Source organism: Podarcis raffonei, chromosome 14 (assembly GCF_027172205.1).
Source record: "Podarcis raffonei isolate rPodRaf1 chromosome 14, rPodRaf1.pri, whole genome shotgun sequence".
Taxonomy (NCBI): Eukaryota; Metazoa; Chordata; class Lepidosauria; order Squamata; family Lacertidae; genus Podarcis; species Podarcis raffonei.
The window spans coordinates 13,859,792-13,872,112 of record NC_070615.1 but is presented as its reverse complement, the minus strand read 5'-3'; the positions used below and the strand labels follow the sequence as shown (position 1 = coordinate 13,872,112).

The following is a 12,321-nucleotide window of genomic DNA, read 5'->3' as shown; positions in this document are numbered from 1 at the left end:
ACATTCCTGCACATGCTTGTCAGGGGCCCTCTTCAATAGCTCCCACATGCATTAAGTGGATTGCACTAAAACTGCTTGTGTTGTAAGCCACAAAAAACCCTTCACAATCAATCAACATCTGGTCCATGCTGCAAAAATCAAGCAGATAGCTTCTCATCCTGGAAGCTCAAATTCTCCAAAGACAAACTGCAAATAAGCTATAATAATTATTATTATTTATTATTTGTACCCCGCCCATCTGGCTGGGTTTCCCCAGCCACTCTGGGCGGCTTCCAACAAAACGCTAAAATGCAATAACCTATTAAACATTGAAAGCTCAGCTGATTTAGCTGCTACAAAATGTAGGTCTCTCTCTCCCACTCCTTTCAGGATTATGGGTCCTGCAGCCATAGATGCCTGAAACAAACCGTGATTTTCAGAGGAACTCCTGAACATTCTACTAAATAATAATAATAATAATAATAATAATTATTATTATTATTATTATTATTATTATTATTATTATTATTTATACCCCACCCTCCCCAGCCAAGGCCAGGCTCAGGGCAGCTAACAAGCAATAATAAAAACAAGTTGAATGAATACAACTTAAAAAGAAGATTTAAATACAACATTAAAATATTGAAACATTAAAATGCAGCCTCATCACAGGAGAAGAAAGGAAAAAGAAAGGTAAAAACAAAAAACAAAACAAAAACCAAGTTGGTTGTGGAGAAGGAAATCAGCAAGCTTGTTTCCCCTCTCAACAACGCCAGAGGCTGCTACTACTTACTATGAAAATTTTGACCTAATGCGTGCCAAAAGGAAAAACATTAAGACTATAATAACCTGGAAATACAGCAATATAAGCAGGTAGACGTCTTTGTTTTGCTCTAATAAGACCCTTTATAAACAGACACTGTTTCCCCTGAGGGACCAGATAGGCATCGCTAATCCACCCAGACGACAGTGTCCCAGCAAGCTATTCCATTAAGAAAGCCCCACTTCCCAGTATTCCATTGGCGCTGGAAAATAGTAGTTTGTGCCAAAGCAAACATGAGGATTATACATGTACTGGTGTGGAGATGGCAATTGTGCTACTGTCATGCACCAGTTGTATGATGCCCATGTGTCAGATTCAACTCCTTTTGAGTTCTGCAAGGGACAAACATAACCTGTAGTCAGCAAGAAGCAGCAATTGATAGGCGACAGGGAAAGGTCAGAGACTAGCTGTGAACAATAGGGATGGCTAGGGAGGAGATGAGATTGTGGCAGTAAAACAACTGATGTGTTTCTGTGCTGGGTATGGGAAGATTTAGCTGCAACATTTTGTCATACTGAATCAAAGCATTTTTTTCATTTGCTACTATACCTTTGGGTCTTACAAATGCTATCTGTATGACTGGCCTTAATGAATCTTTGAAAGAGTCGGAACCCAGGTTTTAATTTGATTTCTGCCTTCATGAGCCAGCTGTGACCAGGTGTGTTTCACCTGAAACTCACTACTGGTCCCTTACTCACCATCATTACCATTTTAGGTCATGTTTCCCACACTAGTTAGATATGACTTTCACAATTCACAAAAGTAATGGGAGCAGATATTTTACAATTCATGAAAGGTATGGGTTAAACCATAGATTTGAATCCATTTTTTAAAAAAATCTAAAGGGTTTCAGGAGAACAAAATCTGAAAACTATTATTAAGGGGTTCCATTTGACCTAGATGGAAAAAGCAAAGTTCAAAGCAAAATCGAAGGCTTTGGTTTGGATGTATTCAATATTAAGTTTAAAAAACAGAAGTGTGTTTTAAGAACCTTTTTTTTTGTTTTGTTTTGTTTTCCATAATAACCAGTTTTTTAGGTCCAAAATATTTGGGGCTGGAGTTGCTTTGCTGGTTGATTCTTCACTGCCCCTGCTGCTCCTAATACAAAACCATTTGTTTAATAAATAAATACATACATACAAAAACTCTCTAGATATCCTTGTACTGCCCTGTGCCACCAGATGACTCACATAGAACGTCCTACACATTCCAAACAGCAGCTCTTCATCACACAGAAAGAACTGTCTGACCTTTTGAAAATAAAGCACATAGAGCTTACGGAGCAACAAGCAAATAAATAAAATGGCATCCTTTCAGACACTCATATGAAGTTATCAGTGCCCTCCATTCTAATAGTATAATGTTTATTCAAGCTCAGGTAACAGCACCTTGCTTTACGAAGTCTCCTTAAAATGGAACACTAGCCTTTTATTATTCTTTATAGGATAAAACTGCCTTTTAAAAAATGGTTTTACTTTTTTTCAGAAAGCAGGATCACAGAACTAAAAAGAACCTCTGGGATTATGAAGTCCAAGCCTCCAACTGAGAGCTTTGCCAGCCGGCTGACAAACTGGGAGATTAGCAGAACCAGCAAGGGTGACATAGACCCCAAAAGGGATTGACTCAGGGACCATTGCACAAGAAGTCACTGTGCACAATTTATCTCTTTTCTCCGGCTACTGCTTTCTCCACTTCTGGATTAAGGTTAAGCAATGCAGCCTGGCTGTTGCTATTTATGTATGAACCTGTCCTTCTGAATCCAAGTGTTGGTACTCATTATTTAACGAAGTAGCACTCAAGTCTCAGCACCCTACTCAAGAAAACAGCTTAGCACACCTTAAGGACAGAGGCAAAGTCTGATTTTGTGAATGGAGCTGTTTTCGTGTGGTCAACTCTAAGGTTGCTAACAAATGTCAAGCATGGCCATGGGCAGGATGACATGGGAACTTGCCCCAACATTGTCACTCTGCCCAGTGTGCTGATGGTCCTAATAAAGAAAGTAACCACATCATTCATCTACCCACAAGATGCTGTACCAAAGCTATGAAGGTAACATTTACATCATCCTTAAGCATTCTCTAAGGATGATATGATTTTTTAAAATCCTCTTTTTATCATATGAACCTGCCCAGACTTTAGGACCAGCCTTGGGGTTCTGCTTTCTGTCCCCATCCACATGTGGTATCCATAGTGACCTCAAGACTGGAATTCCCTAACAGCCAGGCACCCTTTTTCTCAGTTGGGAAAAACTTTCTAATTCCAGTTACCATATTTGTTAATGTATAAACTGTTTCTTTATTATTTTGGTATGTTATTGCTGACTTTTTAATGTTGTACATACAGTGGTACCTCTGGATACGAACGGGATCCGTTCCGGAGCCCCGTTCGCATCCAGAAGCAAATGTAACTAGCAATGGCATGTCTGGCACGCGCATCGCTTTTTGCCGTTTCTGTGCATGCGCGTGACATCATTTTGAGCGTCTGCGAATGTGTAACGCGCTCCATTACTTCCGGGTTGCCGCGGAGCGCAACTCGAATGCGCTCAACATGAAGCATATTCAACCCGAGGTATGACTGTATTGCTGTTTATCACTGTATGAAATCCATCTATTGCTTTTACATTTCTTCTGTTTTAATGCTTTACCTTTTTAAAATGCAAGCCATTTTGCCTCAGCACAAAGCAGCAAATGAATAATGAAGTAAACTAAACCCTTTCAAGTCCATCGCCAGAGATACTTTTATGGGCAGAGATCCTGATAAAGTTATTCTTGGATCATAGGCCTTTGACAGTGCAATCCTATACATATATCTACACAGAAGGAAGCACCGCTGAAAATAGGTAAGGATTGCAATCTGAGCAACTTGACTTGCCATAGTTGTACAAAGTACTTTGAGATTTACTTTGCCGGCCGTTACTTCCAGGATGTAAAGCTGTATGTAGAAAAAGATTTTGCCAAAACCACAACAAACTGGTTGGATGCTTTTAACTCTTAAGATAATTCTGCCCCCAGGTTTACACATCAAAATTAGACTGCAAGGTTTTTTTGTTTGTTGTTCTTATGAAAGGGAACAAACTGTTTTAAAATACTTTACTTAGAGGGAAACAAATCCCACATTTTATAGGGGAAATGAAGGCACTGTTTTACTGTGGAATGCCTTGCTGCGATGGGCCATACTCATACAATGTGTATTTTATTTTTCAAAACAGCAACAAGCACCCCATAACAAGCAGAGTGAAGCAAAACAGAACAAATGGTGGTAGTAAAGTGTACCTTAGCCATGTAAGCAAATAACCAAGAAGTAAGATCCTTCAAATGGAACTAAGTATTCCTATTCTTGTTCTAAATTAGGATCTAGGCCAGGGGTCAGCAAGGTTTACTGGCCATGGGCCGGATCACTCCCACGAAGATTGTCTGTGGGCCAGACTGGCGCAGCGTGATGCTGGAAATCGCATCTGCGCATGTCCGCAGAGCCGGAAATGGCTTCTGCGCATGCCCAGACGCCAAAAATCACGTCTGTGCAGAAGTGACTTCCAGCATCTGGACATGCGCAGATGCAATTTCCAGTATCTGCGCGAGATGCAATTTCCGGCACCGCTCGGTGAGTCCCCGCGCTGCACCAGTTTAGCGCAGCGCACAGAGGACTCACCAAGCAGGCAGCTTGGTTCAGGGACAGCTTGTGGGCCGGTAAAACAGTCTTCATGGGCCGCAGCCAGCCCATGGGCCGCACGTTGCCGACCCCTGATCTAGGCTTTCAGCTTGAATCTGAAAGGAGCAGTAGGAGCAGGATACAGTATAATGTTGTTGTTGTTGTTGGCATCTGTCGGCCTCAGAAGACAATGGGGTGTGCAAGTCAAACTGCTGTGTTGGCAGCAAGGAGTGAAGTTGAACTGCTGTGTTGGAAGCACTGAAGTGATCTTCCCAGGGTGCAAGCCTGGGCAATGTGTGGAGGTCCAGGGCTGCCCAGACAACAAGACCCCCCTTCTCAGCCTCACTGATGTGGTCCAAAGGAAAGCACAGCAATATGTTTGGTACTATCTTGGCTGCAGGAGTTGCCGGAAGGAGGCATACAAGGCTCCATCCAACTGTCTTAGGGACTCTACTCTGGATTTGTGTAGGGTTTACTCCGTAGACTTTTTCTTCTCCCAGATATATCCCTCAAGCTGCAAGGGTTTAGGACCAGAGTTTTCTTTCTCCTAAATGGGCTACCTTCCCAGGTTGACCAGTTCTTTCTGCCCTTCCCTTCCCTCTACAGCATGTGCAGAAACCGCCTTCTTGACCGTTGGACCCACTGGTCTGTTCAATCTGCCAGAGCCTGTCTTTGCATGCAGGGGAAGTGCCTAACTCACCAAGGGTTTGAGACCCATCGGCTATCCTTACCTGGTTTAGCTTGACAATCAAAGCCATTTCTGGGGTGTAGCCACTGTCGCATGCTCACAGCTTCTAGCAGCCAGAGGTGGGAGATGAGTGTAGGGTGAGGACCAAAGGTGGACAAACTACTCTGGAAGGAGCATAATATGTCCTCCACCAGAGGTACCACCCCTTCCCTAATATCCATAATGAGTTCCATGGATACAGGATGGGTGCAATAATAAAAATTACTAACTGCAAATTTTAATATTACACAGAAACATGAGCAAGGCATCTCAACTAAATTTTGATACTACAAGGTACCATTGCCTCCAGTTAGCAAGTCCAGCAAATAATTTAACTACATTAAAGACAATTTTTAACAAAATATTAATTCTGTTTCTACAAAGGAAAATAGGATAATATATAGTTTGCTTAACAAGTTTGTTAAACAGAAAAGGAACTGAACTAAAATGTTTTTTGAAATCTTTACAAAGGTTCCCTTTCGACCAGTTATTTCAGTTCCCATAACAATATGCAGTAATGTATAATTTAAATACACTGGGAAAAGACAGAAATCTCTTTGTTTTGTGTACTTCAGCTTTCCAAAACCAAGCTGAGGGTTATACAAACAATAAATTCTAATTTTTATTTTCCTATTTCTCCCTTGCAACTAAACAAGAATCTGTAACCAAGTTTTGTCTTGTACCAATGAAAACAACAGGCTTACTCTATGACCCATTTTTGTTGGCTTTATCACACAGAATCAGAGTCACGCCACATCCTAAGACAAAATCTGTTCGACTAACATCTGCAAACGCTATATGGGATAACATTTCCCTTAGACTTTTCACACTGAAAAGTCTTTCCTACAAGAATAAGGTGCCCAAAGAAGCAGACGTAGGGGGGAGAGGGGCCGAAAATAACTGAATCTAAACTGTATTCTGTTGGAGGAGATATTAATAAATACAACCACACACCCCAATCCATGATATTAATAAATACAGCCACACACCCCAATCCAACCCACTTCAATCCATGATAATCAGCCTGGAAATTTTCCTGTTCCCTCTGCCCTATCTTCCTTGCTGTCCCCAGAAGACACGTGTGGTACAATTTTCAAATCCCTAGGAAAATCTCACCCTTGTTTATCACTTAAGCCTGTAGTCCTCACCCTGAAACAAAACTAAGTACCTAAGTGCATTTGCCGCCACCTGTTCCTCTTCCCTTATATTCCTTCCCTCTCTGCTGACATTTAAAATGGTAAACTCTCTGGGAACAGAGGCCTGGGTTTGTTTGTTCTTTGCTTATGTTACTCCAAGAGCACCATGCATAGTAATATTGGTGAAATAATAAATATGGAGTGAGCGTTGCTCTAACGTTCCTGGGAAATTCCTCTCTTGCTCCTGCTGCTGCCATGCACTAAGCAAACTAGAGTCTGGCTTGCCATGCTGTCTGAACTTCATGTTGTGATTTGTTTCCTCCACACAAACCACAAGCAGTAAGCTAAGAACAAACCTTGTTTGCCACTCATGGTTGGGGGGAAAACAAACCACAAGCCCAGGTTCAGACAACGTGATAAGCATGGTTGCAGCAGGAGTGTGAACTTTTGGGCATGGTGCACTAGTGCACTGGTCATTCACATTAAACTGTAGATATTTTTTTTAACCACGTGACATGGAAACCAGGCCATTAACATGAAAGGGGGGGAGAGATCTAGGCTTTAAATATAGACGCAGCCAACATTCTAAAAATGTTCCACGTGCACAGCAAAATGTGGTTGGCTCATTTAATAATAGGCAGAAATACTAAGAGTATATGCCAAGCAAATAAGAGTAGATTAAATTCACTTCCTAAATCAAAAGTTACCTCCCCCGCCAAATGATCAAAATCAAAATAGCCTCTATTTATTTCAAAGGAGAGAATTTAGAACACATGCTAAATATCTTACAGAACAAGCCGGTCTCGTTCCCCGACCTCCTTCGGTTTTCTGAGGCATGCAAGTTGCTTTGATCACATATCTCCCATGTCAGAACCAGAATTTTTTGCCCCATTGGCACTGTCCTTTAAAGTAGTTGAAGAACATAAGTTGCATGCATCGATTTAGTTTGTCCCTGCTGCAAGGATTGGGATGGGAACATATCTCAGTGTCGCTTCACCTGTTGCACAGTTATCTTCCTTAATCCTATCAGTGACAAAATCTGTGGGAAATGTGTGGGTAGCTTGAAACATATGACAACTATCCACATGTTTGTTTGTTTGTTTGTTTTTGTGTGCTGCTAAGTTACAGCCAATCGTGGCTTCCCAATGTGTGTGCAAGGAAAACATGCATGTGGATAGATCTGCATGTACGCATATTGTAACATGTGAAGCAGCAATGAAACAGATTTGGACTTTGCCCAAAGCCAACTCAGTGTCATGGATGAGGAGGAGTTTCAAACTGGGTATCCTTTGTCCAAACCCAACAGGCTATTCATTTGCCTCTGATATTCTTTTGGTGGGAAATGTTTTAGGGCCAAGTGACTCGGAGCAGTGGTCAGCAACTACACAGGCCAGAGAGCCAATCTAGAACAAGCACACTCACATCTTCCTCCAGCTAAAAGGTCCAGATTATTATGTACCACAGATCTATCATGGAAGGAAGAGGCTATCTGACACGCAAGTAAGTGGTAAGCCGAATGATGATTTCTCAGGAGCCAAAGTTCATTTGAAAACTACCAGTTGTCCACTGCTGAGTTTGAGTTTGGATTTGATATCCCGCTTTATCACTACCCGAAGGAGTCTCAAAGCAGCTAACATTCTCCTTTCCCTTCCTGCCCCACAACAAACACTCTGTGAGGTGAGTGGGACTGAGAGACTTCAAAGAAGTGTGACTGGCCCAAGGTCACCCAGCAGCTGTATGTGTTGGAGCGGGGAATCGAACCCGGTTCACCAGATTACGAGTCCACCGCTCTTAACCACTACACCACACTGGCTCTACACCACCACTGCTGACCTAGAGGGCTGCATGCAATTAATTCAATCCTGTATTTTTAATCACCAAGCCATTTATCAGTATATTGCCTTGACTAATCAGATAACATTTGAGTTCCATTTTCTCCACTTCATTTTAAAAAGGTCACAACACAATCAACCCTTTTACTCTACAAAGATTCCAAAAGAAGGTCCACTTGAGGTTATACAAAATGTAAAATATTTCCACATCTATTGCCTATTATCCTTTACATAAATGGAAACATTCGCTGACCATCACCACCACCTCCAATTTGGCATGCACTCACCATCTTGTGTGTTCTGGCTGAGGATCTGAGTGCGTAGCTCTTTGGAGCTAATTCCCAGGTTTTTCCCAATTTCCTCTATGCTGTAAGGCTCAGGGTGAAACACCTCCTCAACCACAGCCAGCATTTCCTCTAAGCTTAGTTTCAGCTTGACCTGCACTTCCTGGAGCTTTGCCATTGCTTTCCAATCTAGGCCTCTGGATTTTGCTAGAAGCTGCAACAACAAACAATGCATAGACATCTTAGCAGTTTGAAGTTAATACAAAACATTTCCTAAAAACCCTTACAAGCTATTTTTTCTTTAAGAGAAAACTCTTTGAAAAGCACAAAGAACAGCATAATGTTTAACATGATATTGGCAGCAAGATTAATTTAAAGAATTGGAAAATATAGCAGACTCTTCCCACTTAAGGGGATAAGTACGTTAAACCATAACACCTTGCAAAATGTAATAAAGTCACTTTATATATCAAAGAAAAAGATTAAATGTGAAGAAAGCCCCACTGTTCAGCCCAGACACTGAGGTCCAGTTCTGAGGGTCTTCTGGCGGCTCTCTCAAGTGATGTTACAGGGAACCAGACTAAAAGGCAAAGAAGTTCTTTGCACAGTGCTGAAAAGGAGTTACTGTTGGTGTCAGATGGGCCTCTCTAGGGAGAGTGTTCTACATCACAGGAACCAGCACTGACAATACCTCAACTCTCATTGCCAACCTGCATACTTCAAAGGGAGGGGACACTCATAAAAGAACTCCTCTGCTTATCCAAAGGGAGGCATATACAGTGGTACCTCGGCTTACAGATGCTTCAGGTTACAGACACTTCAGGTTACACTCCGCTAACCCAGAAATAGTACCTTGGGTTAAGAACTTTGCTTCAGGATGAGAACAGAAATTGTGTGGTGGCGGCGCAGTGGCAGCATGAGGCCCCATTAGCTAAGTGGTACCTCAGGTCAAGAACAGTTTCAGGTTAAGAACGGACCTGCGGAACGAATTAAGTTCTTAACCCGAGGTACCACTGTACAGGAAATGTTTTCCCTTTACATACTGAGATCCGAAGCTGTGCACATACACAAAAAATGACTTTTATAAAGCCACATAATCACCATGTCCTGGGGATTTTCTGGCACATAAAGCCTAAAAACAGCCAGAAGTTCTGCTTAAAACAAACTTGGTTTGATTCTTAGGCTGTCCATATGGAAACTAAACCAGGAAGGGGTATGGTGTGAACTTACCACAAGATAAGTGAAATAACCACTTCCAGAATGATGGGTTTTAGGGGCAACAGAAACACCCAGATGACACTCTCTAGGGCACAGTCCACCAAGAACAACTCCTCTTCAAAAGCCACTATAATTTATTGACACATTGAGAAGAACCGCAGAGCAGATCTTCCCATTGGATTGAGCCCCATGCTAAGTAGTGGGAGGGAAGTGTTGCTTGTGATTTTCTGCCTCATGCACCAAAATGTCTTGGGCCAATCTTGTGGTGATCTGTGGTTAATCTTCGACATTTACTTGCCATTATAGTGGACTGCTCGCCAGAGCAGCGATGTCACGCTGGCCACGTGACCCGGAAGTGTCTCCGGACAGCGCTGGCCCCCGGCCTCTTGAGTGAGATGGGCGCACAACCCCAGAGTCTGTCAAGACTGGCCCGTACGGGCAGGGGTACCTTTACCTTTACCTTTATAGTGGACCAGTCACCATAAAGAGCCCTGATGTTCAGCACAGACCACTCCCTCAAAGACACATAAACTGGTATTCAAACAGCTGCTCATATATACTGAACTGAACACGACTGGCTATTCCTGGAAAGAGTATTTCTGCATTAGTTAACTTTGATCTCGTTCTGACAGCTGAGCCTCATCTTTCCCAAGTGTTCAACTTTGTTGCACGAAAGCAATCTGACAAGACTGAAAAACATTTTTGCAGAATCATGGGTAGTTCTGGTCACCCAAAGATGTGTGGGGTGTAAATTTCTGCTCTGCTTTTGAGAAAAGTGCAGCTGAATTCCTTCAATTTTTTCATTACTCTTCCAACATAAAAAGTGGGGAGAGGAAAGCACTCTGAAAAGAGAGATGGAAGGTCTGATGACCACATCGCTGGGGTGTATTTTCAGTGAAAATTCTACAGCCCAGAATATGTGAACTAATGTGTGTGGCTCTGAGCATGTGCACCACTGTGGAAAATCATAACAAGACCTCATGCACCAAGGGGGAGGGAATCACAGCTCAGTGACAGATCACATTCTTTGCACGTATAAGGTTGCAGGTTCATCCAGCCCAAGTGGTCAGGTGATGGGAAAGGCACCCTGCTCCCTGCCACCTGAAACCTTGGAGAGCAGCCCTGGAGATCAGATGACATCAGGCTAGATAGACTGGTGGTCTGATGCAGAATAAAGATGTTTCATATGTTCATCTAAGATTCGGAAGAATTCCATGTACAGAGGGAGGCATCATTCCCAGACAGATTTTTAGCCCTAACACCCTCCTTTTGTAGAAAATGCACAGCACTTAAATCAATCACTTCAATTTCCTTAAAATGTAAATTTATGCAGATGAAGCAAATGAATAGGTCTTGTGCTTGTTAATTCCCCCCCCCTTTTGCACAATTTTGGGTATAGCAACTAAAATATAGGGGGGGTCAAATATTTAGAACATTTTTAGGCAGCAGGCGTACAAAGGCAAATATTGACATAACAGAGACAGAAAGAAGTATTTGTGGAGGGAGGAAATATAATCTTGGCCTAGGGGTGAATATTCAACAATGAGGAAATTTTAATGTACTCTGGGCGTGTTCAGAGGCACCGTTTTCAGTATTCTCATATTCCCAGACCAGTCCCTAGCACTGAAAACATATTATTGAGCTAACCCCTATGGAGTCCTGGCTTAAATGAAGCCCCACAACAGAAATGATACATATTACTAAAGAAACTATTGTTTGTTGTCCAAAATTAATGTTAGTGAATAATTTTTATAATAGCAATGTTGTCAAAAGTATTCGTCTTATATATGATCTTGGCAGCACAAATAGTAATTGCAACTCAGTGGAAAGCAGTCCAAAATCTTACACTTGACGCTTGGTACCATTCATTGGAATACAGCTATAATGGAGAAAATCACGCATAATTTGGGATTTTGACAAGGACTAGAACCTCCAGACACTTTTTATATGATCTGATATTCCTTCATAACATAAAAACAGAGCCATCATTTTCAAGACAGCCCTCATCACAAGCCTGGCAAGTACTTGATATTCTGATAAAATTAATAGTCTTCACTTGGACTTTGTTATTTTATGTGCAACTACTCATTCTATGTGCCTATTTTATAGGTTTTTTTCTTCATTTTTTGTTGTTGTTATTTTTCATATACATTATAAAATGAAATAATAATAAAAACTTTACCCCCCCCAAAAAAATGAATCCCCACAGATTTCCAGACCCACTCCCCTTGCTCATCTTACAGCACTCTCTCTACACCTGTGCAAAAGCAGAGGGCATTTTGCCAGCACACCACACCACTGAGGAGATAAAAATATAAATGATATAAGGATTCCAACAATGAGAAATGACATAAACATACATATGGTGAAGGGGTCATTATCAGGGCTTAGTTTCTAATCTGGGGAAGGAAAGAAAAAAACTAGGCCTCAAGCCTGCCTTGAAGACCATCTGGCCTAGATTTCAGATGTATGGTGGTTAATTGTGGTTATTCAGTGGCAATGAAAGACTGTAGATGGTCAAAGGCATTTACTGGCACTGAAAGCAAGATGCGGAGTGAAGTCTTGGTGAGCCCTGGGTCATATTAAATTCTGGCTGTGGTCCAGCGCTTGCTAGACTGGAGCAGTGATTGTGGTTACTTTCCCTGAAGACAAGGGTGCAAAAATAATGTCAGTG

At 41.9% G+C, this 12,321-nt stretch overlaps 1 protein-coding gene across 4 annotated transcripts in view; it reads right to left on the bottom strand.

Annotated features, from left to right (window-relative positions):
• The window catches only part of GALK2 (galactokinase 2), a 75,497-nt gene that overhangs the window by 12,199 nt on the left and 50,977 nt on the right, over positions 1–12,321 (bottom strand). For all 4 annotated transcript variants that reach the window (XR_008327543.1, XR_008327542.1, XM_053365367.1 and 1 more), the window contains exon 8: positions 8,433–8,643. Coding sequence is in view for 2 of the 4 variants with exons in the window: in XM_053365367.1 (XP_053221342.1) it covers positions 8,433–8,643 (211 nt within the window). In the remaining 2 variants the exon portion in view is untranslated. The remainder of the gene's footprint in view (positions 1–8,432; positions 8,644–12,321) is intronic.